The sequence below is a fragment of the Ranitomeya variabilis genome, chromosome 4 (assembly GCF_051348905.1).
Source record: "Ranitomeya variabilis isolate aRanVar5 chromosome 4, aRanVar5.hap1, whole genome shotgun sequence".
Lineage (NCBI taxonomy): Eukaryota > Metazoa > Chordata > Amphibia > Anura > Dendrobatidae > Ranitomeya > Ranitomeya variabilis.
Genome location: NC_135235.1, coordinates 417979369 through 418003573, shown reverse-complemented (window position 1 = coordinate 418003573; position 24205 = coordinate 417979369). Strand labels below are relative to the sequence as shown.

General features: G+C 48.0%; 1 protein-coding gene across 2 annotated transcripts in view; it reads left to right on the top strand.

Annotated features, from left to right (window-relative positions):
* TMC6 (transmembrane channel like 6) overlaps positions 1-24205 on the top strand; it is a 165526-nt gene that overhangs the window by 59546 nt on the left and 81775 nt on the right. The window contains exons 2-3 of one of the 2 annotated variants that reach the window (XM_077251349.1): positions 2875-2955; positions 5840-5940. In XM_077251349.1, the coding sequence (XP_077107464.1) occupies positions 2918-2955; positions 5840-5940 (139 nt within the window). In that variant the 5' untranslated portion in view covers positions 2875-2917. Of the gene's footprint in view, positions 1-2775; positions 2956-5839; positions 5941-24205 lie in introns of those variants that run through there. The other variant, XM_077251348.1, reaches the window with a different exon arrangement.

Genomic DNA, 24205 nt, shown 5'->3' with positions numbered 1-24205 from the left:
ATACTACGTGGGCTGTGTTATATACTATGTGGGCTGTGTTATACACTACGTGGGCTGTGAAATATACATCAGAACAAAGAAACAAGAGCTTTAGATCCCTAAATGTAGCTATGTAGAAATAAAATAAATAATCACTAATGTCAAGCAAATATCTATAGAAAATGTATATAACTTTATTAGTATTTTAAATGCAAACAAGACAAACCAGTGCACATAATAAAATCAAGAAAGTACTGGACAGATCTAATGAACAATGATGCAAACTGGCAGAGGTAGGCAATCCATATAATAAAGGCACTCAAAAATGTATAAACTATGTACCCAGTAGAAAATATGTTAAACTGGGTAACATGACATCACATGCATGTAAAGAAGAGAGTGGCCTAATAAGAACCTAATGTAAATGGGCGAGAAATGTAACACCTATCAAAGGAGCCAGATCACTATAAAGTATAGCGTGTGGCAAAATTACCATATTCCTATGGAGCTAAAGATAAAGTGCCAAAAGTGCATATGTATCAAAAATAGGCATCTCTAACCCATGGAAGCCAGAACCAACTGCACAGTGGGCTGTGTTATACACTACGTGGGCTGTTATATACTGCGTGCGTGGGCTGTTATATACTACGTGTTCTGTTATATGCTATGTGGGCTGTTATACACTCCGTGGGCTGAGCTATATACTCCGTGGGCTGTGTTATATACTACGTGGCTGTGCTATATACTCCGTGGGCTGTGCTATATACTCCGTGAAATGTGCTATATACTATGTGGCTGTGCTATATATTACGTGGCTGTGCAATATACTACATGGCTGTGCTATGTACTACGTGGCTGTGCTATTTACTACGTGGGCTGTTATATACTACGTGGCTGTGCTATATACTATGTGGCCGGCCGCAAACAATCAGCGACAGGCGAAGTCCGGCCGCGAATTGTCACGGGATTTGAACCACGCTTTGCTAGTTGGTCGTGGTTGGTCGAATCCTGTGTATTCAATGTATTATTCTAAAATCTTCATAAATAAACTACATACATATTCTAGAAGACCCGATGCGTTAGAATCGGGCTACCGTCTAGTTGTTAATAAACACAGAGCAAGTCCTTAATTTGAAATAATACAAAACATCCTGTTTAACACATTTATTTAAAAATAAAAAACACAGTTATATTCATACTACACCCATTAATGGAAACCCTTGTCTAATCTAAAAAAAGAAAATTAATAAACCAGCATTTCCCTCACCTGTTCGACATAGTGTCCCATGCCGTAATCCATCTCAGTGATAACTGCTTTAAAGGGAACCTGTCACCTGAATTTGGCGGGACCAGGTTTGGGTCATATGGGCGGGGTTTTCGGGTGTTTGATTCACCCTTTCCTTACCCGCTGGCTGCATGCTGGCCGCAATATTGGATTCAAGTTCATTCTCTGTCCTCCGGAGTACACGCCTGCGCAAGGCAATATTGCCTTGCGCTGGCGTGTACTCCGGAGGACAGAAAATGAACTTCAATCCAATATTGCTTCCAGCATGCAGCCAGCGGGTAAGGAAAGGGTGAATCAAACACCCGAAAACCCCGCCCATATGACCCAAAACTGGTCCCGCCAAATTCAGGTGACAGGTTCCCTTTAATACCTGGATGGTGCCAAGATGCAACTGACCAGGCTGAAGAGCAGGATACAATGAGGTGCTGCAGGTACAGAGATGAGCGATGACTTCATAGAGTTCATTGCTGGTCATTGTAGCTGGGGTCCCACACTTCACTGTGAGCAGCACGATGAACTACGGTGACCTCAATGAGATCACCGCGACCAAATTCTCACTGTGCTCGTGGGGATCTCCTTGAGGTCACCGATCAGGAGCCGGTCGGCACCAGGGAACAGCATGAACGATAGAACAGCGTGAACGATACTGCTTCCCTGGTGCCGGTACTTGTCACACTGATAACAACTCCCATCATTGTCTCCTGGTCGCGCTGATCTCAGCTGGAGCAGGAGACAATTATGACAGCAGCCTTCAGCAGCCAGCTGGCGACAGGAAAAGCGCAAACTGTACCACTTCTTCCCAGGTGCCGGTACGTGTCATGCTGATGGCAATCGGATGCCATGTGTCATCAGTGTGCACGTGTGCAGCATGCATTTTGTCTGCGCTGCGCAAAAACACCTGACGTCTGTGGGTTTTTCACGTGGACACACGGTCCGTGTGAAAAACCTGACGTGCTCACCACCATGTTGTACTCCCTTGAAAACAAGACACAGGCAGGACTTCATAAGAACTTTTCCCATTTTTCAAGACAGTATATGGTAAAATGAGTGATGTCATTCAAAACTGCAACTCGTCCTGCTAAACAACAAGCCCTCAAAGGAATATGTCCGGAAAAAAAACAAAGGAAGCCACAAAAACAAATTGGCCATGTCATGAATTGTTTAAAAAAAATGACTGCACTATAAAAGGGTTCCTGTGTTCCCAGCCTTGACAGCCCCTCATTCAGTGATGTAACCCCTCCCATCCACCGCACTGTCTGCACCGTGTGTGAGTGTCACTACCCAGCACCTGCTGCACACACCGTGTCAGCAGTCAGTGTACTCTGCTCTGGCTACACCCTGTACATATACGTCCCGGCAGGTTGGGGGCGGGGTTTACGTATTAACGCATCGCCCTGGGGTTCCTATCTCCCCCCGTACTTGGGTTGGTAGGGCTTGGAAACAATGCCTGGAGGGGGTGGATCAAACTAAATAGTAACAAGGCTGGGTGTGAATCTGGTAGTATTGTGTACAGGAGAGCAGGGGCAGCAGCTGCAGCCATGTGGCATTGTCTCTATAACTTTTCCTGTGTCCTGACTTGCTCAGCCATGTTCTGTGCCTCCTTCTCATAGGTGCAGACAGCTCTACTGAGGATTCCTGTGACTGGGGCTCATTATGTCTGTCACATTTCTGAGCATTCCTGAGGACTACAGGTGAGTGACTGCCAGGGTGGGTCCGCGTGTGACAGTGACTGTAAATGCTGGGGTGGGTCCGCGTGTGACAGTGACTGCCAGGGTGGGTCCGTGTGTGACAGTGACTGCCAGGGTGGGTCCGTGTGTGACAGTGACTGCCAGGGTGGGTCTGCGTGTGACAGTGACTGCCGGGGTGGGTCCGCAGTGTGACAGTGACTGCAGGGGTGGGTCCGCAGTGTGACAGTGACTGCCGGGGTGGGTCCGCAGTGTGACAGTGACTGCCGGGGTGGGTCCGCAGTGTGACAGTGACTGCCGGGGTGGGTCCGCAGTGTGACAGTGACTGCCGGGGTGGGTCCGCAGTGTGACAGTGACTGCCGGGGTGGGTCCGCAGTGTGACAGTGACTGCCGGGGTGGGTCCGCAGTGTGAGAGTGACTGCCGGGGTGGGTCCACGTGTGACAGCGACTGCCGGGGTGGGTCCGCGTGTGACAGTGACTGCCGATGTGGGTCCGCGTGTGACAGTGACTGCCGGGGTTGGTCCGCGGTGTGACAGTGACTGCAGGGGTGGGTCCGCGTGTGACAGTGACTGCCGGGGTGGGTCCGCAGTGTGACAGTGACTGCCGGGGTTGGTCCGCGGTGTGACAGTGACTGCCAGGGTGGGTCTGCGTGTGACAGTGACTGCCGATGTGGGTCCGCGTGTGACAGTGACTGCCGGGGTGGGTCCGCAGTGTGACAGTGACTGCAGGGGTGGGTCCGCAGTGTGACAGTGACTGCCGGGGTGGGTCCGCAGTGTGACAGTGACTGCCGGGGTGGGTCTGCGTGTGACAGTGACTGCCGATGTGGGTCCGCGTGTGACAGTGACTGCCGGGGTTGGTCCGCGGTGTGACAGTGACTGCAGGGGTGGGTCCGCGTGTGACAGTGACTGCCGGGGTGGGTCCGCAGTGTGACTGCCGGGGTGGGTCCGCAGTGTGACAGTGACTGCCGGGGTGGGTCCGCAGTGTGACAGTGACTGCCGGGGTGGGTCCGCGTGTGACAGTGACTGCCGGGGTGGGTCCGCAGTGTGAGAGTGACTGACGGAGTGGTCCGTGGGTGACAGTCACTGCCGAGGTGGGTCCGCGTGTGACAGCGACTGCCGGGGTGGGTCCGCGTGTGAGAGTGACTGCCGGAGTGGTCCGTGGGTGACAGTCACTGCCGAGGTGGGTCCGCGTGTGACAGCGACTGCCGGGGTGGGTCCGCGTGTAACAGCGACTGCCGGGGTGGGTCCGTGTGTGACAGCGACTGTCGGGGTGGGTCCGCAGTGTGACAGTGACTGCCGGGGTGGGTCCGCGGTGTGACAGTGACTCCCTAATGTGATGATGTCTGCGTAGTTTCTACAAGGTATGGTAGCATTGCACCACTACGGTCTCCATGTATCATTACTGAGCACTGGCTCTTTAACAAAAAAAAGTGTTCACATTTTTATTTTTGTATTTATTTTATCTTCCATCTGCATTACGCAGAAGGATTATTCAGATTACTCAGATCTTGCTGGAACACCTGGCGAAAACACCACCATCTAAAAAGACTTGTCATATTCTTATGTGGCAGTATTTCAAATAAATAAACAAACAAACAAACAGAACCTGCATATGGAGGTGCACACCACATTTGCACAATAGTTTGAGTTTTTGCAGATTTCAAAAGGGAAGATAGAAGTGCAAAAGTGTGTGGGGTTTAGCAGATGAGGGCGAAGGAAATCTTCCCTCCGAGAAATACTGTAAATTATGGAAAGAATGGTGTAAACTATGGCGCAAATCCCACAGCTGGAATAGATTTAATACTCTGATGTGTAATCATCGCTTTAAATAAAATAGCCAAGCTCAGCTGAGTTATGGGGTTTGCTTTTCTCCCATTGAAGTGAATGGGAGTTATGGAAACAACATTGCTAAGTGACCTCCGCTGCTTCCGTAACTCCCATTCATTTTGTGTTACATAGACGGCGTAGCACAACTGTGCCGAGCTGTTTCAGTGACCCCATAGCTGGTGCTGGGAATTTAGATGGAGACACAGTATTCCTGTCTCAGCCATGAAATGTAGAAATGGGAATGAAAAAATCTGAAATTAATTGCAGCGGGTTCTATAACTTGCTAATATAGTTGTAGCAGCCATGGTACCCCAGGCTTCCCAAAGCCTATTTCCCAGATCTCAGTAAATCCTGTGCTTGACATAGCCCACGGTGACTGTCAAACATGAAGGGGGCTGGCTGACTGCTTATTCGATTGCTAAGCCGTTCCTTTTCCATCGTGTCTACTGTATGGACAGGGAAGCGAGGCCACTTAGCAATTGGAATATGCTGTCAGCCAGGCCCCTTGACACATTGCTCTAGTCCGGTGCCATGAAGAACACAAAAATTGGGACATTTCAAACTACTTCCATAAAGCGAATAGATTCTAAGAGCTGAATAGAATTGCTTAAAAATAGTTGAGACTTGTCCTACAACAGTCACGTTTCAGTTCTGCATGGAAAAGAAAACTCGCACACCACAGTCAGCCAGCCCCCTTCACACATTGCTCTGGTTTAGACTCATGAAAGTGGAGTAATCTAAAACAGGTACACAGAATTCCTTTTTCTGGGATGTCTCCTGGCCGCCCCAACATTTTCTCTTTTATGCTAGAAAAGGATGTGTTTAGATGGTATGTAGAATTATGAAAGAGTGACAAGAAGCGCACTATGGGGCACGACGTGGGCGCACTGGGGCACGACGTGGGCGCACTGAGCCTCATCGTGCCAGTGTCAGGCACATCTCCTGTATGACCATAGATAGCTGCGTGTTGGGATACACCACAACGAAAATGACTTTGTGACCTATTTATACTGTGTGACATGTTTATAGTGCACTAATGCACCACTGATTTGTGTCCTTTGCAGTCCTTGTGATGAGCGGGAAGTTCATGATTCCTTCAGCAGTGTCATTGAAGATGTGGAGAATGAAGCCCTTCTCGAACTTCAGCAGCGTGTCCACAATAGAGGTATTCCTACAATCAAAAGCCTTTCAATAGACGCACAGACATGGGGCCTCATGGGGATCAGCGATGGTGATTAGTGGTCCTACAAATCTAAGTCTAAGTTCTATTGTCCATTTTGCAAGAAAAAACCTTCCACACACAAAGAGTTTGTACTACATCTTTTTGAGGCTGATTCTGCCCATTCTTAAGGCGGCTCCAGACACTCACTCTTTTATATATAAGAAAAAACGTAGCAAAAATGACCAGGAAGATGCTTCAGGAAATCCTGCCATGTGTACATGCCCCTCGGCTAATTTAGATGGACGAATAATAGGGGAATGAACGTTCCTAGGAATGCTCAGTCCCACCTATTGCTTGTTTAAACATGGCAGCAGTCACTCGACGAAAGAGCAAAATACTCAACTTTCAAGTTATAGGATGTTTAGGTCACTTAAAAAAAGAAACAGGATGATCTGCTGCTGATAAACAGATGTACTACCGATAACACACACAGAATAATTTATTAATGAATGTTACGTGCAAATTCTTGTCAGTCTGTCTAAACAGGTTATTGAACAACGCCAATCCACTGGCGTGTATCTGATCGGTGTTGCTGGAACAACACTGGCTCCGCAGATGTGTACAGGTGCACCAAGCGTATTTGTGTTATGAGTGCAATCCGACAAAACATTGGATCGGACTCTGACCATTGTTAGTCTATGGGCCGTGCATGTGTCAGATTTTTTTTTCTCTCTGTCCAAGGTAGAAATCGCTGCATGCCGGAGTTTAATCTGATACTCGGATCGCGCTCGACCGTGCAAGCCAATAAACGCATGAGAAGCATCAGACTGTACTTGAATGACATGTGAGTGCAGACCGATTTCCGCCCACTCACAAAAATGGAAAAGATGGAGAATTTTTTTCTTTCCTCCAGCATATCCTCATCCGTGAGAATCAGATCACACTATTTTGACTCTGATCAGAGTATCATTTACATAATGGACCCGATTATCTCAGATGAGAGAATCGATGGTCATGTGGAATTGCCCTATGTGTTATTATAAGGGGGACACATACGGATTGAGACGCAGTTGTCCCAAGTAGTGCACAACCCCTAATGATTCAGGAGCGTCTGGCTCCAATGTTGTATCTGAGATATACTGATAACTGAATGAAGCATATAGTAGGTTGCAAACGGCATCTCTCTCTAGCTGCTAGTTTGGAGGACAGAGATTCTTTAAATAGGAGTTCACACTGGGGGATAGTTTGGCACATCTAAGAGTACTTCTTGGCTGACAGCGCTAATTTGGTAAGTCATAGTATTCCCCATGAAATGATTCTGGGGCATTTCTTCTTACAACTCCACATATGTTCCTCCTTAATTCCTCCTGTAAATATGTGAATACATTTACCATTGTCAGTCTTTCATTCCAGAGGAAGCCACTAATGCTGACTTAATGTGTGGGGTGAAGTGCCCCGTCCTCTCCATGCCTGGAGACCCTTTGGTCTGCTTTTAATATATTTGTTTCATTTTTAACTCATTTTCTGTTATTACTTTGCCTTGAGTATACTCTTTCGTGCCATATTATTAGGTTTGCATCATTAGGGGTTAGGGGGCCCTGGCTTCTTAATATTTCATGTGTGTCTGGGGCAGGATACTTATGGTGGTGTGGAGTTCCCTGCCAGGGCAGTGGGGTACTCGGCACCGGGTCCGGTCTTAAAGGGGATGTCACGTGGCCCTGGGCGTCCAATTAAAGTGGGGAACAGTCTTTAACCCCTTCATGACCTTGGGATTTTTCGTTTTTCCGTGTTCGTTTTTCACTCCCCTCCTTCCCAGAGCCATAACTTTTTTATTTTTCCGTCAATTTGGCAATGTGAGGGCTTATTTTTTGCGGGATGAGTTGTACTTTTGAACGACATCATTGGTTTTAGCATGTCGTGTACTAGAAAACGGGAAAAAAATTCCAAGTGCAGTGAAATTGCAAAAAAGTGCAGTCCCACACTTGTTTTTTGGTTGGCTTTTTTGCTAGGTTCACTAAATGCTAAAACTGACCTGCCATTATGATTCTCCAGGTCAGTACGAGTTCATAGACACCTAACATGACTAGGTTATTTTTTACCTAAGTGGTGAAAACAAATTCCAAAGTTTGCTAAAAAAAACAAAAAATTGCGCCATTTTCCGATACTCGTAGCGTCTCCATTTTTCGTGATCTGGGGTCGGTTGAGGGCTTATTTTTTGCGTGCCGAGCTGACGTTTTTAGTGATAGCTTTTTGGTGCAGATACGTTCTTTTGATCGCCCGTTATTGCATTTTAATGCAATGTCACGGCGACCAAAAAAACGTAATTCTGGCGTTTCGAATTTTTTTCTCGCTACGCCGTTTAGCGATCAGGTTAATGCTTTTTTTTATTGATAGATCGGGCGATTCTGAACGCAGTTATACCAAATATGTGTAGGTTTGATTTTTTTTTTTATTGATTTATTTTGATTGGGGCGAAAGGGGGGTGATTTAAACTTTTATATTTTTTTTATTTGTTTCACATTTTTTGTAACTTTTTTTTTTTTTTACTTTTGCCATGCTTCAATAGCCTCCATGGGAGGCTAGAAGCAGGCACAGTACGATCGGCTCTGCTACATAGCAGCGATCTGATGTTCGCTGCTATGTAGCAGAAAATCAGGTGTGCTGTGAGCGCCGACCACAGGGTGGCGCTCACAGCTGCTGGGGATCTGTAACCATAGAGGTCTCAAGGACCTCTATGGTTACAATACTGAAGCATCGACGACCTCCGATCATGTGACGGGGGTCGGCGATGCAGTCATTTCCGGCCGCCCGGCCGGATGCGGTAGTTAAATGCCGCTGTCTGCGTTTGACAGCGGCATTTAACTAGTTAATAGGCGTGGGCAGATTGTGATTCTGCCCGCGCCTATTGCGGGCATATGTCAGCTGTTCAAAACAGCTGACATGTCCCGGCTTTGATGCGGGCTCACCGCCGGAGCCCGCATCAAAGAGGGGCTTCTGACCTCGGACGTACTATCCCGTCCGAGGTCAGAAAGGGGTTAAAGGGGAATTGTGAATAAGTCTGTCGTGACGCCACCTGTGGTGTTCTGTCAATAGTGGGACCAACACTGTTTTAAAGGGGTCCTCGGGGATGTTGTTGCAGCAAAGATGTAACACTTCCCACAGGTGAAGCGGGGTCCCCAGGGGTCCTATAGTGTATGGCGATGATGGTGAATGCCGGGCAATGAGTAAAGGACACAAGTTGTAAAGTCTTTACCTGGTTTAGTGTAGTTGGCAGGCCACAGTCCAGGGTACCAGGCACGGATGGTGATGTGGCCCGGCCGGCTCAGAGGCAATGGGAGAATCCCTTTTCCAGTAGAGGTCCGTAAGCCTTTCCAACTAGCGCTGTTCTATGTGAGGTCCCTGCTGCCTGAAGCTTACTGGCAAAGTCCTCTTTTCCCATGTCCTGGGACAGGTTCCTGCATGACGAGCAGCTTGAGCCATTTTACAGGGACTCTATCATGCCCCGGGATCCTCAGGTGCTGCATCTCCGGTGTGGTGCGGGTCGATCACTTAAAGTTCTGAGCCCTCCGGTTTTGCCAAGTGTCCTACAGTTCCACTATAGCGTCAGGCTCCCGATACTGCGCTTCGGCTCTGAGGGTGCCCGGTCACAGTTCCCCTCTGAGCCCTGTTCCTCTCCTCTGCTCCTTTCCTCTGAAGCTCCACCACATACAACCCTTCGGGTCTTTCTCCTTTCAGAGGCTTCAGCTCCCACGTGGCTGCTGGGCCTCTCTGTCTGCGCTCTCAGGCTTCCTTCTCCTTCTCTGTCTCTCCTAGACTGCTTAACTCCTCCTTCAGACCAGGACATGTATCATATTTGAGGGAAGCTCCCCTTTATCTGGGTCCTGAGCTCCCCCTCCTGGTCTGGATTTGGAATATGTTGCATGTGAGTGCCTTACCTGATAAAGGGAATTCCATTGCCTCCAAGCATGATATCACCCTCCCCGAAAAGAAGGCAACATCACTGCAACAACCGGTTACCTGGGGTGTTGCAGGTGCAATCCCTTGAGTATCATTGAAACTAATGTGCAGCTTTTATTTTTAGGTCTGTTTTGAATGAAGCTTATTTATTTTGCATTTATCTGGTAGTTTGTGTAGTATATTTTTACCTGTGCCTTTATCACCTCGTTTTTTTTTCTTGTTTGTCTTTGTATCAGTCTGTATAGATGCACCCTATTGTGTATGTATACTCTAGTAGAACACACAGAACAGTCAGACAAAGAACCCCTATGGTAGACTGGCCTCTAATTATCTCATACACTGAGAGATCACTGCCAGTCCGCAGAAGCTGGTGATGTAAAGTGGGTTCCCATAAGCATAAAATATGTATCGCTTTATAGATCGATGTTTCCTGAAAGGAGACGTAAATGTTTTTATCAAATGATGCATAATATATTCCAGGAGGTTCTCTGCCTAAGGCCTCATTCTGATGTCAGTTTTTTATGTACGTATGCAATTGGTGTTTTTCATGGAGAGAACATATACCTAGGATAATCTATGGAGCTGTCCACAGAAAAATTACAGAGACATGTTTGACTTCAAGTCACAGAACAAAATTACAAATACAGTCTATGGGTTTGTGAAATCACTGACCGCAACACATTGCCATTTGTGTGCTGTCCATTTTTAATGTTGCAATAGAAAAGATAATTTTTTTTATTTTTTTTCATTTTTTAATATGAGAAAACAACTGAAGAAACACTGGTGGTAAAAACTGACCAAACACTGATGGAAATCCTTCAATGGTTTTACTTGCAATTCCATTTTGTAATTGGTGTAAAAGTAACTTATCCTGCAGATCGATACAGTTCCCAGTGATGTAACACCCTCTGGTCAAGTTACTACCTATTCTGTGGATAAGTGATAACTTTTTTGAACCAGAACTTTGATATGGCTTTAAGAGGTCTTTGACTTAAACCCCTTCACCCCGAAAATTGTTTTCACCTTCCTGACCAGGCCAATTTTTTTCAATTCTGACCACTGTCACTTTTTGAGGTCATAACTCTGGAACGCTGTAGGTCTTTATTAAATAAAAAATACTTCAGGTGACATTAACTATGATACATTACAAATAAAACACAATAGAACAAAACATAAGAACAGAGCTCCAATCAGATGACAAAAATCACAAAGAAATAAACCAGAAATGGAACCAAAATGGAGAAAGTTCATGACCTACAAATCAGGGACAAGAAAGAAAAATTCCAGTAAAATAAAGAAAGCAAAACTAAAAGACAACAAACAAAATACTCATAACTTACATGAATACCCCCGTAAAATTATAAATTAATAAATAGTATAAAATCATGTAAGACCCCCGGCCCAGCTTCATTCATACTACTATATACAACCCCAACTACATTCACACCGTCCTATATATAATATTATATACAATATATACACTATAAACATATTACACTGAACTGATTTATACAACACCGCAAACACAACAAAACCCTACTGATCCCACTGCCTTACCTTACAGCCACCCCCTTACACCACCACATTCACCCTACAACAAACCTAAAATACAATACAGTGTACAAAATTAACTTTTTTTCCATTATTATTTATTAAAAAAAATAAATAAATATATACCGTATTTTCCGGCGTATAAGACGACCCCCCAACTTTTCCAGTTAAAATGTAAAATCTTCTTAAAAGTCGGGAGTCTTCTTATAAACCGTGTCGTCTTATAGGGCCGGTGACTTTTGTGCCTTTTGGGGGGGGGAGTGGGCCTGATGACGACGAGGGGGCGTCTCACAGGAAAGTGAGTATTCCCCATTACCTCATTGTATCGCTGCAGCGTGGGGTCTCTGCTGGGAGCGGCAGCGGCTGTGCTGTGGGGCAGCGGCTCCTCTTCTTCAGTGTGGGGCCTCTGTGCTGCTGGGCGGCGGCGGCGGCTTATCTTCAGGCAGTCGGGGCTCCTCCGGTATCTCCTTAAAGCCCGGAGGCCCTGCCGGCAACTCCATCGGTGCAATGCAGTGGCCTCCGGGAACATGGCCGCTGCTCAGATTCAGATCTCGTCCCGAGATCTCGGGAGACGAGATTTAAATCTGAGCAGCGGCCATTTTCCCGGAGACAGCTCCATTGCTGCTATGCGGTGACCTCCGGGAAAATGGCCGCTGGGGGCGGCGCATGCTCAGATTCAGATCTGAATCTGAGCAGCGGCCATGTTCCCGGAGGCCACTGCATTGCACCGATGGAGTTGCCGGCAGGGCCTCCGGGCTTTAAGGAGATACCGGAGGAGCCCCGACTGCCTGAAGATAAGCCGCCGCCGCCGCCCAGCAGCACAGAGGCCCCACACTGAAGAAGAGGAGCCGCTGCCCCACAGCACAGCCGCCGCCGCTCCCAGCAGAGACCCCACGCTGCAGCGATACAATGAGGTAATGGGGGATACTCACTTTCCTGTGAGACGCCCCCTCGTCGTCATCAGGCCCACTCCCCCCCCACCCACCATATACACCCGGCAAGGCGATACCCGGCGTATAAGACGACCCCCGACTTTTAAGAAGATTATCAGGGGTTAAAAAGTCGTCTTATACGCCGGAAAATACGGTATATACATACATACATACATACATACACACATACACATATATATATTATATACATATACAGTGCCTACAAGTAGTATTCAACCCCCTGCAGATTTAGCAGGTTTAATAAGATGCAAATAAGTTAGAGCCTTCAAACTTCAAACAAGAGCAGGATTTATTAACAGATGCATAAATCTTACAAACCAAAAAGTTTTGTTGCTCAGTTAAATTTTTATAAATTTTAAACATAAAAGTGTGGGTCAATTATTATTCAACCCCCTTTGTTTGCAATTACAGCTAATAATCGTCTTTTATAAGACCTGATCAGGCCGGCACAGGTCTCTGGAGTTATCTTGGCCCACTCCTCCATGCAGATCTTCTCCAAGTTATCTAGGTTCTTTGGGTGTCTCATGTGGACTTTAATCTTGAGCTCCTTCCACAAGTTTTCAATTGGGTTAAGGTCAGGAGACTGACTAGGCCACTGCAACACCTTGATTTTTTGCCTCTTGAACCAGGCCTTGGTTTTCTTGGCTGTGTGCTTTGGGTCGTTTTCTTGTTGGAAGATGAAATGACGACCCATCTTAAGATCCTTGATGGAGGAGCGGAGGTTCTTGGCCAAAATCTCCAGGTAGGCCGTGCTATCCATCTTCCCATGGATGCGAACCAGATGGCCAGGCCCCTTGGCTGAGAAACAGCCCCACAGCATGATGCTGCCACCACCATGCTTGACTGTAGGGATGGTATTCTTGGGGTCGTATGCAGTGCCATCCAGTCTCCAAACGTCACGTGTGTGGTTGGCACCAAAGATCTCGATCTTGGTCTCATCAGACCAGAGAACCTTGAACCAGTCAGTCTGAGTCCTCCAAGTGATCATGAGCAAACTGTAGACGAACCTTGACATGACGCTTTGAAAGTAAAGGTACCTTACGGGCTCGTCTGGAACGGAGACCATTGCGGTGGAGTATGTTACTTATGGTATTGACTGAAACCAATGTCCCCACTGCCATGAGATCTTCCCGGAGCTCCTTCCTTGTTGTCCTTGGGTTAGCCTTGACGCTTCGGACAAGCCTGGCCTCGGCACGGGAGGAAACTTTCAAAGGCTGTCCAGGCCGTGGAAGGCTAACAGTAGTTCCATAAGCCTTCCGCTTCCGGATGATGCTCCCAACAGTGGAGACAGGTAGGCCCAACTCCTTGGAAAGGGTTTTGTAACCCTTGCCAGCCTTGTGACCCTCCACGATCTTGTCTCTGATGGCCTTGGAATGCTCCTTTGTCTTTCCCATGTTGACCATGTATGAGTGCTGTTCAAAAGTTTGGGGAGGGTCTTAAATAGTCAGAAAAGGCTGGAAAAAGATAATTAATCCAAACATGTGAAGCTCATTGTTCTTTGTGCCTGAACTACTTCTTAATACTTTAGGGGAACCAAACAGAATTCTGGTGGGTTGAGGGGTTGAATAATAAATGACCCTCTGAAAAGACTTTTCACAATTTAAAAAAAAAAATAAACAAAGAAATAACATTCTTTTTTGCTGCAGTGCATTTCACACTTCCAGGCTGATCATCAGTCCAAATGTCACAATGCCAAGTTAATTCCAAATGTGTAAACCTGCTAAATCTGCAGGGGGTTGAATACTACTTGTAGGCACTGTATACACACACCTACACTAACTATCCCGTCACCCCTGATCCAGCTCTGGCCACAAAGCTCAGGAATTATCCGAGGTAGGATCATCATCAGGCCCCAAAGTTTTTCCCCAGGCGAGGCCTGGGCCAGGCCAGATCAGTCTCTTATCACCGCCTTTGAACCCCCCTATCCCCCCACCCAACCTAAGACCCTCTATTATAATATATACAATACATACAATACACTATATACAATATATACATAAACCAACATCACAGAACACAACCTACATACTCACCACCCAAGGCTCAAGTTCGATGCCTGCAAACCTTCTATTCAGGGAACAGAAATACAAAACAAAAGTCTAGGGTGTAAAGATATCAGCCCACCACCAGGATATAGTACTAACGGACTAAGACACCCCGAAGGAGAAACCCTTCCAGAGATGGGCCGCCCTCCGGGCACCCAGTCCCCCGCACTCCAGAGAACGCACCTTCACCAGGGCACCTAGGATGCTGCTACAAACTTCATCTACATGGAGGATTTTACTCTGCATCGAAACTAAAACTCGTGCGTTCCACGTGAAGTACCTGACCACTGCGCTGACTAAGAATAAAGTGGCTCGGTCCCTTCTCCCGTGGTCTCTGAACGCTCCATAGGCCCACTCGGCATAGACTCGGACAGAGTGGCCAGCTGCGGCCAACCAATGGAAGCGCCCATGCTGTTGTACACGTCTGTATTAAAGGGACAATGAAGCAGGAAGTGCTCCATGCTTTCCAGCATGGTAGCACAAGCCTCACGGGGACAATTCCTGTCCTCGGAGCTCCTGTACTTCAAATTGTCCCTCACATACAACTTACCTTGGAAGCAGCGCCAAGTCAAGTCCCAATACTTCTTGGGGATCCTGCTAGAATTTAACAAACTTAACCCAACCTCTAGATCCCGACTTGGGCAGTCCTTGAGGACCAATGGTTTCTGAAAATGCGAAAGCAAGACCATCTCGAGGAGTTTCCTAGGGAGGGACCTCACCTCCCACATTCCCAGACCCAACCGGTCATTTTCAGAATCGGGGTAACATAAGCCGGGAGATGCCCATGCGGTGTGCGAAGATCCTTCAATCTTCCCCCTGTCTCCCATTCCTGGAAGAAAGGCTGAAATCATCAATGCAAGAGAATACCCACGGAGGCGCCCTCTCTTTCCAGAGGTTTGCCACGTTAACTTTCAAAAAGGTGTTCACTAGGAACACCACGGGGTTCACCATATTCAACCCCCCTAGTCTCCTCATGTGGTAAGTGACCTCCCGTTTGACTAGGTTTAGTCTATTCCCCCATAACATCTGGAAGTACAGACTGTAGACCCGTGTCCAGAGAGGCTCTGGCAAGACACAGACGCTGCCCAGGTAGATTAGCAAGGGGAGCAGGAAAGCTTTGCACAGGTCAACCCTTTCCCTCAGGGTCAAAGAGCAACCCTTCCATTGGTCCACTCTTTGGGCGACACCTTTGATTCTGCCTTCCCAGTTTTTCGTGGGGTAATCACCCTGGCCAAATTTGATGCCTAGGACTTTGGCATGTTCTTGGGGTTCGGGGAGGGTGTCTGGAAGATCAAATGCGGGATCCCTGCCTCCCAGCCAGAGACTCTCACACTTGTCCTGGTTGACCTTGGACCTGGATGCCTCCAAGTAGCTCTCCACTTCTGACATCACCACCATCGCCTCCTCTTGCGAAGTAACAAAGAAGGTGACGTCGTCCGCGTAGGCCACTACCATCAGGATAGCCTCCGGCGCCACCCCACCCATCCTCACCCCCGCCAACGGTCCACAATCGACCCTTCTGAGGAAGGGATCGATCGCAAACGCTTAAAGCAAAGAGCTAAGAGGGCAGCCCTGGCTTACGCCAGATCCTACCCCGAAAGGTTGTCCAATCCACCCGTTTATCAGAGGGAAAGTCCTCAGCCTCTGCGTACAAGGTCTTAAGCCAGTCTACAAACCCTCCAGGCAGACCATACCTCAAAAGAGTGGACCAGAGGTACTCGTGGTCGACCCGATCAAAGGCTTTTGCCTGATCCAGGGTCAGCAAGAACCCCTTCCAAAGGCCCGCCCTGTCCCGTTCCATGGCCTCTCGGACACGCAGAACAGCACTGAAAGTGCTATGGCCAGGAACGCAACAGTGCTGGGCCTCCGAAAGGAGTCGCGGTGCAATCTTCACCAGCCTGTTGAAGAGTATCTTAGCCAAAACCTTCCTGTCCAGATTGAGAAGTGCTATGGGACGCCAGTTCTCAATGCGTGACGGATCCTTACCCTTTGACAAAATGATCAAAGCCGACCTCCTTAATGATCTCGGCAGAGTGCCCCAGGAGAGACACTCACTAAACACCTGAGTCAAGAGGGGGACCAAGGAGTCCCTAAAGGTCCTAAAGAACTCGAATGTTAAGCCATCCAGACCTGGCGATTTTTTTTTTTTTTTTTTTTTTTTTTTTTTTTTTTTTTTTTTTGGGGTGGGGGTGGGCCGGAGCCCATCGATCGCCAGTCTCACTTCCTCTTCTTTGATCGCCTCTGCCAAACCACCCAGCGAGAGGTCAGCCCCTGGCTCAGGAACACCTTCAGCCAGGAAAGCCGACATCCTGTCACGATCTAGTTCCTTCCTTCACAAGAGGTGCGAGTAGTATGTACTGACGACCTCCAAGATCCCTGATCTGGACCTTCTCAGGGATTCCGTACAGTCCATGAGCCCCGTCACTATCTTACTATTCACTGAGATCTTGTAGCTTCTGTAAGGGTCGGGCAAGTAGTACTTACCGTAGTCCCTCTCAAAAACCAAAGATGCGTGCCTATCGTACTGACACCTCTTTAGAAAGGATTTCACACTGGAGATCGCCTCGCAGCTACCCCCAGTCGAGACAAGATGCTCGAGTTTCCTCCTCAGGCTCTGATACAGGCTATCCCTGTTCAGGCTTCTGAGGTTCGAGAGTTGTCAGAAGAATCTCGCCACCCGATGTTTGAACATTTCCCACCACTCAGACTTAGTGTTACTTAGGTCCAGCAGCGGTACCTGGCTCTGAAGAAATTCCTCAAAGGACCGTCTTACAGCTTCTTCCTCAATGAGTGACTAATTCATCTTCCAATAACCTCTTCCCATCCGAGGAGTCTCTGTAACGCTCAGAGAAAACATAATCAAACAGTGATCGGCGAACTCCACCTCCACAACTGACAACGGTGAGGAGATGGCCTCCTCATTCAAATAAAACCTGTCTAACCTAGACCTGCACTGACTAACTCTAAAAAAGGTGAACCCCGTGTGGCCTGTGTTGTGCCGGATGTGGACATCCACCAGGTGTGCCTCACTTACTATCCTATTTAGCGCAACGCAATTGTAAGCCAGCCGGTCTCCAGAACCTCCTCTATCACAGGGTCTCGTGACCTTGTTGAAATCCCCTCCAAAGACCACCTGCCGACTTGAAAATAAGAAAGGTTTGATCTTCATGAAGAGACACTTGCGGTCCCACTTGGACTGGGGACCGTAGATGTTAATGAGCTGAAGCTCCTGTCCCCCATGGAGACATCTAGGATCAAGCATCTCCCCATTTCTAACTCGATCAATTGTCTGCATTCAACTGCTGTGGTCTTAAAAAGGACCGCCACCCCGCTATACGGCTCGGCCTCAAGAGACCAGTAGGAGGGCCCGTGCCTCCACTCCCGCCTTGGTTTATGCATGGTTGATAGGTCAGTCATCCTGGTTCTCCTACAAAACAAAATGTCGGCGTCAAGTTGGCCGAGAAAATGAAAGGCCGTGTACCTTGCCGCTCCTGACTTTATGCTGGCAACATTAATGGTTGCCAGCGTCAACGGGGTGGGTGCCGCCATCATGATTGATTGAATTAGATAGCCTTTTTCTTCCCACCCCCAACAGTTTCACCCTCTTCCTCTGACAATGATGAGCTTTTAGTGCTCTTAAGACAAACAGACTCATCCATTCTCTCCTTACATACAATCTGGCCCTTGTCTGGTGGTCCTGAGGTAGTCCCCCTCCCCCAGAAGGCTTTGTATTTGCCCCCTGAGAAGACCCAGCGACCTCCTGAGCCCCAACAACCTTGTCCACAAGCTCCGGCTCTGGGTCCCCATCGCCCCCCACTGGAGGGGAGTCCTGTAGGGCCCAGAACCGGTTAGAGAGATCCACCAGAGGGGGGCGGCTGGACCTTCCAATGGCACCTGGATCAGGGCTAGAGAATCAGAGGGCTCGCACTCCAAGGAGGCGGCTCGAGGCCCGGACCCCCTCTTATCCTTAGTTGTTTTCCTGTTACCCTTTTTCTTTTGCTGTGACCACTCCCCCTCTCCCTTATCCGGACTGTCACCGGATGAAGGTTCCTGGGCAGACATGGCGTCTTTTTGCTCCTCCCTTTCAAGTCTCTTTACTTCCTCTCTCAATTCGCTGTCTTTAGGATCCTCAGCTGCAAGTGAAGCAACCGGGTCAGAGTTTAGGGTCATTACTCCCTGCCCTCTGTTCCCATGGCGCTGTTCCTGCCACCTGATATTGGATGGCGGCAGCCTGCTCCTCATCGGTTCCCTACCTCCTCCGCCCCTACTGGCCCCTTCACGGCAAGATTAGTCCCGGCTTTCGCCTGTCCCACACTCCCCGTTTTCAGGACCGCATTGGCAAAGGAACGCGGACAGCGACTGAATGGGTGACCGAGGTCACCACACAAGTTACACCTAATCCTGCCACAGGTAGCAGCGAGATGGCCGAGGTCCCCACACAGTGCGCATTTCTGGGTGGTACACTGCGCACTGAAGTGTGTGGGGCTGCCGCACCTGTGACAGACCTTAGGCTGCCCCCGGTAGAAAATCAAGATCCTGTCCCTCCCCAAAAATGTTGAGGAAGGGATATGGGTAACGGTGTTTCCTGAAACCTTCAATTTCACCATGAAGGTCCAGGCTCCTGACCAGATACCATGGTCGTCAAGGGTCTTTTCGGGAATACCAACAATGTCGCCGTATCGTCCAACCCAGGTGGAGATGTCGACACAGGAAAGTGACTAGTTAGGCTACTTTCACACTAGCGTTAACTGCATTCCGTCACAATGCGTCGTTTTGCCGAAAAAACACATCCTGCAAAAGTGTTTGCAGGATGCGTTTTTCACCATTGATTAACATGGTGACGGATTGCCACACGTCGCACCCGTCGTGCGACGGATGCGTCGTGCAGTGGCGGACCGTCGGGAGCAAAAAACGCTACATGTAACGTTTTTTGCTCACGACAGTCCGCTTTTTCCGACCGTGCATGCGCGGCCAGAACTCCGCCCCCACCTCCCCGCACCTCACAATGGGGCAGCGGATGCGCTGGAAAAATGCATCCGCTGCCCCCGTTGTGCGGCGGAGACAACGCTAGCGTCGGGAACGTCGGCCCGACGCACAGCTACGGGCCGAGCCCGACGCTAGTGTGAAAGTAGCCTTACTGGTCAAAACGGTCACCTTCCTGACTGAGTTCTGGCGGGATATTGCTACAGGGAGGAAACCCTGCCATTCGGGCATTCGGGGCGACCCCAAGCCAGCTCATGGCGAGACTAGAAAAGCTCAAGGCCCTCCGGTCTCACGAAGCTGACATCGAAGTAGGAGGTCCCATAGGAATGGATCAAGGTGAAGATATCATATGCCGCGAAGCCTATCCCCAGCAGGAGCTCAGCAACCTTTGACCGATCAGGACAAGCATCCTTGCTTACCCACTGGAGACGGGTCACGTTCCTATGGTGACTCCTCTGCCCCGGTGTCGGCAGAGACCAGACAGTCTCTGCCCCTCTATCTCGGAAGGCGGAAAGACCGTGTCTCTCTATCCAGAAAGACAGATCAACCTCCTTCCCCTCTACATTGATGGAACTCTCCCCTTTCACCATCCTCAGGGTCACCAGACAAGGGCGCACTACTACCCCCAGCAGTGACAGCTCCTGGATAGCTTGGGGCTTCAGCCCCCGCCACTGCCGGGGGGGCAGTGGGACCACTACCTAGTTCCCCTCTACCAACACCAGTAATGCTCTCCTCATTCACTCCACCACTACTCCCATCATTTGCAACTTCACTACTCCCATCATTCACTCCACCACTACTCCCACCATTCACTCCACTACTACTCCCATCATTTCCTGCACAGCTCCTTTCATTCCCCTTACCATTGCTACCACTTCCCGTCACTTTATTACCAGCTGCTTGTTGGGGGGCACCGCCTGCCCTGCACCCACAGACTTCGGGGTCCTGGTGTCACGCTTGGGTGCTGGAGCACTCTGTCCCCCTGTCACAGCAGGGCGCCCAGTGTTCCCTGCAGATGATTTATCCTGCTTTTTCTGTGCTTTTTGGACACGCTGCTGCCCTGTCGCAGCCGCATGCCCCTTCTCCGTTGAGGCGCACTGCGCCCCTGTCACAACAGTGCGCCCCCCTTTCGCCGCACCATGTTCTTCGGACCTGCCCCCCACAGCCCCAGCTTCGGCCGGCTCAACCATAGTGAGCAGGGATGGAGTCTGCCCACACCGTCCCCCTTTCGCAATGGCGTGGACATCTCCCCCCGCCCTCCTTGGCCCTGGTAATAACCGGCTTAGCCGCAGAGGGCAGGGAGGGAAACTCCTCAGGGTCCCCTATGTCTGGTGCTGTGAGTACCTCCACAGCCTTGCCCCCTGCGCTTACCTCCACAGCCTTGCCCCCTGCGCTGTTCCCCGCACAGACAGCAGCACCGCCGGACGTCCTCCTCTCCCCACCTTGTGTATGCACCGGACCCACTGCAGAGCCCGTGCCTTTATGTTTGGTGGGGTTAACTCTGGAACGCTGTAATTGATCCCACTGATTCTGAGATTGTTTTCTAATGACATATTGTACTTCATAAAAGTGGTAAAATTTGTTCGATACGACTTGCTTTATTTGTGAAAATATCAGAAATTTGGCAGAAATTCCCTATATGTGGGGGTAAAACCATTGTTTGGGTGCTTGGCAGGGCTCGGAAGGTAAAGAGCACCATTTGACTTTTTGAATGCAAAATTGGCTGGAATCGAGAACGGACGCCATGTTGCATTTGGAGAGTCCCTAATGTGCCTAAACAGTGGAAACACCCCACAAATGACATCATTTTTGAAAACAGACCCTTCAAGGAATTTATCTAGATGTGTGGTGAGCACCTTGAAGCCCCAGGTGCGTCACAAAAATTTATAATATTGAGTCTTGGAAATAAAAAAAAATCTTATTTTTTTCCACCAAAATGTTATTTAGCCCCATTTTTTTATTTTTTTTATTTTCACAAGGGTAACAGTAGAAATTGACCCCCTAAAACTTTTGTGCAATTCCCCCTGAGTACGCAGATACCCGATATGTGGTGGAAAACTACTGTTTGGGTGCACGGCAGAGCTCGGAAGGGAAGGAGTGACTGTTGGAAGCTCAGACTTTGATGGAATGGTTTGCACGCCCCATGACACATTTGGAGAGGCCCTGATGTGCCTAAACAGTAGAAATTCCCGACAAGAGACCCCATTTTGGAAACTACACAGTGATAGTAATGTTTATAATGCTTTTGGTTCTATTGGTGTATGAATTAATAATGTGGTGTTATGTGTAAGTTGTGCGAAGTGCATCAGATTATAAAAGTGTGTCAACAGGGAAAAAAATGATTTAATTAATTTATGGATGTGCCAGGTTTCTCAGGGCAGGTTTCACAATGGTAAATTGTGTGTTTTCATATTCCTCTCTTGGAGCATACTCTGCACCTTTTTTGTGCTCTTCCCTTCGCTGTTTGGGGAACCTCTCCTGGAAAACGTTCACTATCAGTTTCAGAAGTACTGGGACCCTCCCCTTCCTGAGTGCCAAACATTAGGGCCTTGATGCCTACATCCTGAAACTGTAGGTAGGTCCCCGTATTGCCTGGAGATTGAAACAGCACAAAAGCATTATACAGTGCCATCTGTACAATGTTCACTGCCAATTTTTCTTTTTATACCATACTTTAGCTTTTTGCATGGCACTGTATGGTTTGAGGACCTGATTTGAGAGATCTACCGCCGCCATGTACTTATTATAATTCAGGATACAATCTGGCTTTGGGACTTGTGTTGTGGTACCTCTAAAATTGACAAGTGAGCTGTTGTCGTGGTGTATGGTGGTCAAGATAAGAACATCCCTCTTGTTCTTATACTTGATCCCCAGCATGTTGTCGCTGCATTGGGCTCTGCTTTCGCCCTCTTTCAGCAGTTGCCCAGTTAGTGGCTAAGGGAGTCCTCTCTGACTTTTTTTTTTCTCGCACGGTGCCGCATGCAACTATACCTATGAAAGAGAGGGTCTTGAAGAGTGGGGGATACTGATGTGAAAGTAATCTACATATAACCCTTATCCAGCAATAAGTGCAGCAATTCCCACACAATTTTCCCACTCACCCCCATGACAGGGGGTTACTCAGAGGTGTCAATCTGGGTGTCCTTCCTTTCGTAGACCCCAAATCTGTGGGTGTACTCTAAGGTACTCTCGCACTGCTTGTACAGTTTAATTCCGTACCTGGCCCTCTTACTGGACATGTATTGTTTGAACTTTAGCCTCCCTTGAAATGAACCAGATATTCATCTTTTCAGATGTCGCTTTGGGGGTTGTATGTCTCAGCAAATTTTCTGTTGAAGTGGTCAACTACTGGCCGAATTTTATATAGACGATCAAAGTTATGATCGTCTCGTTGAGAACACTGCGCATTATCACTATAATGAAAACATTTTTGGATCACTTCAAATCGTGTCCTTGTCATGGCTAGAGATGAGCGTATAAGCTGCAGAGGGAACCCGGCTTCCTGAATCGCTCCTTCTGATTAGCTGTTTGGCTCCGCAGCTGCATGTGTCCCAGCTATGTGACAGTAACGACACATGCATGGAGAGCCCAACAAACAGGCTATCCATGCATGTGTTGTGACTATCACACAGCCGCGACACATGCAGCTGCGGAGCCGAACAGCAGATCAGCAGGAGCGCTCCATGTATCCGGGTTCCTCTAAAGATTATTCGGTAAGCGCTATAGCTTGTCCCGATCAAATTCGCTTATCTCTATTCATGGCCATACTGAATTCCAGTGTGCTATAGAGTATATCAGTACTCCAGTATTGCCGAAGCTCTGGTTTTCTGACAATGCCCATATGCAGCACAATACCCAAAATGTAATTATCTCTGCTGCATTTACAGGGTCAATCTGGCATATGATGACATGAGATTTGATGTGAAAAAATGATGGGCATACAAATTTGTCTGGGCCACCATAAGATTTATTATTTCCTTGCTGAAAAAGAATTAGACAAAGTCCATTTCAGTGAGGCTGGTAACGTCAAATTGGATTCCTGAGCTGCCCATGATATCCTGAAAAACAGGCTGATAATTTTCAGTCGGTGGATTCCATATGGGATCAATTACTGTAGGGGTTGCCTGTTCTAGGGCACCTTGCTAGATGAGGAGGAGCAAGAGAAATAGAGGAATGTGGCATCTTTGTCACTGCCTCAATCAATGTCGGAGGCAAGGAAAGCTTATGCCTCCTCTGGTGAATAGTGTCTTCTTGACAAATGGGACATTTTTATTTTATTCTTCAACATTGGGAATGTGTGTGTAAGTGGTGTATTGTGTGGGGCTTGTGTAAAGAGTACTATTTATTATAAAAAGTAGAGGTAAAAATTTAGAAGAAACACTTAGAATAAAAAGAACAATCAGTAGATATAAAAAAAAAATTGTAAAAAATTACAGTGACGTTCATTACACTAATGCCCTATTTATAAAGTTACTCGGCACTAACTATTCTTTTGCAAGAAAACATCACTAACACTCCGCTCGCTCCCCTAATGCACTAGCTAAGAAGTTAACCATCAAATTAAATTTTATTTATTTATTTATTTTATTTATTTTTTAGCAAAAGAAAAGTGTTACCTCCCTACTCTCTATTTTTTTTTTTTTTTCTAATAGAAAATCGGACATCACTAACACTGACTTCCGCTACTGTAACTAGCTTGAAAAAGAAAAGGTCGCTGATCAGCAACGATACTGATCAGAGCGCAACGGCCATGGAAAGAGCACAGATACTCAGCCCAGG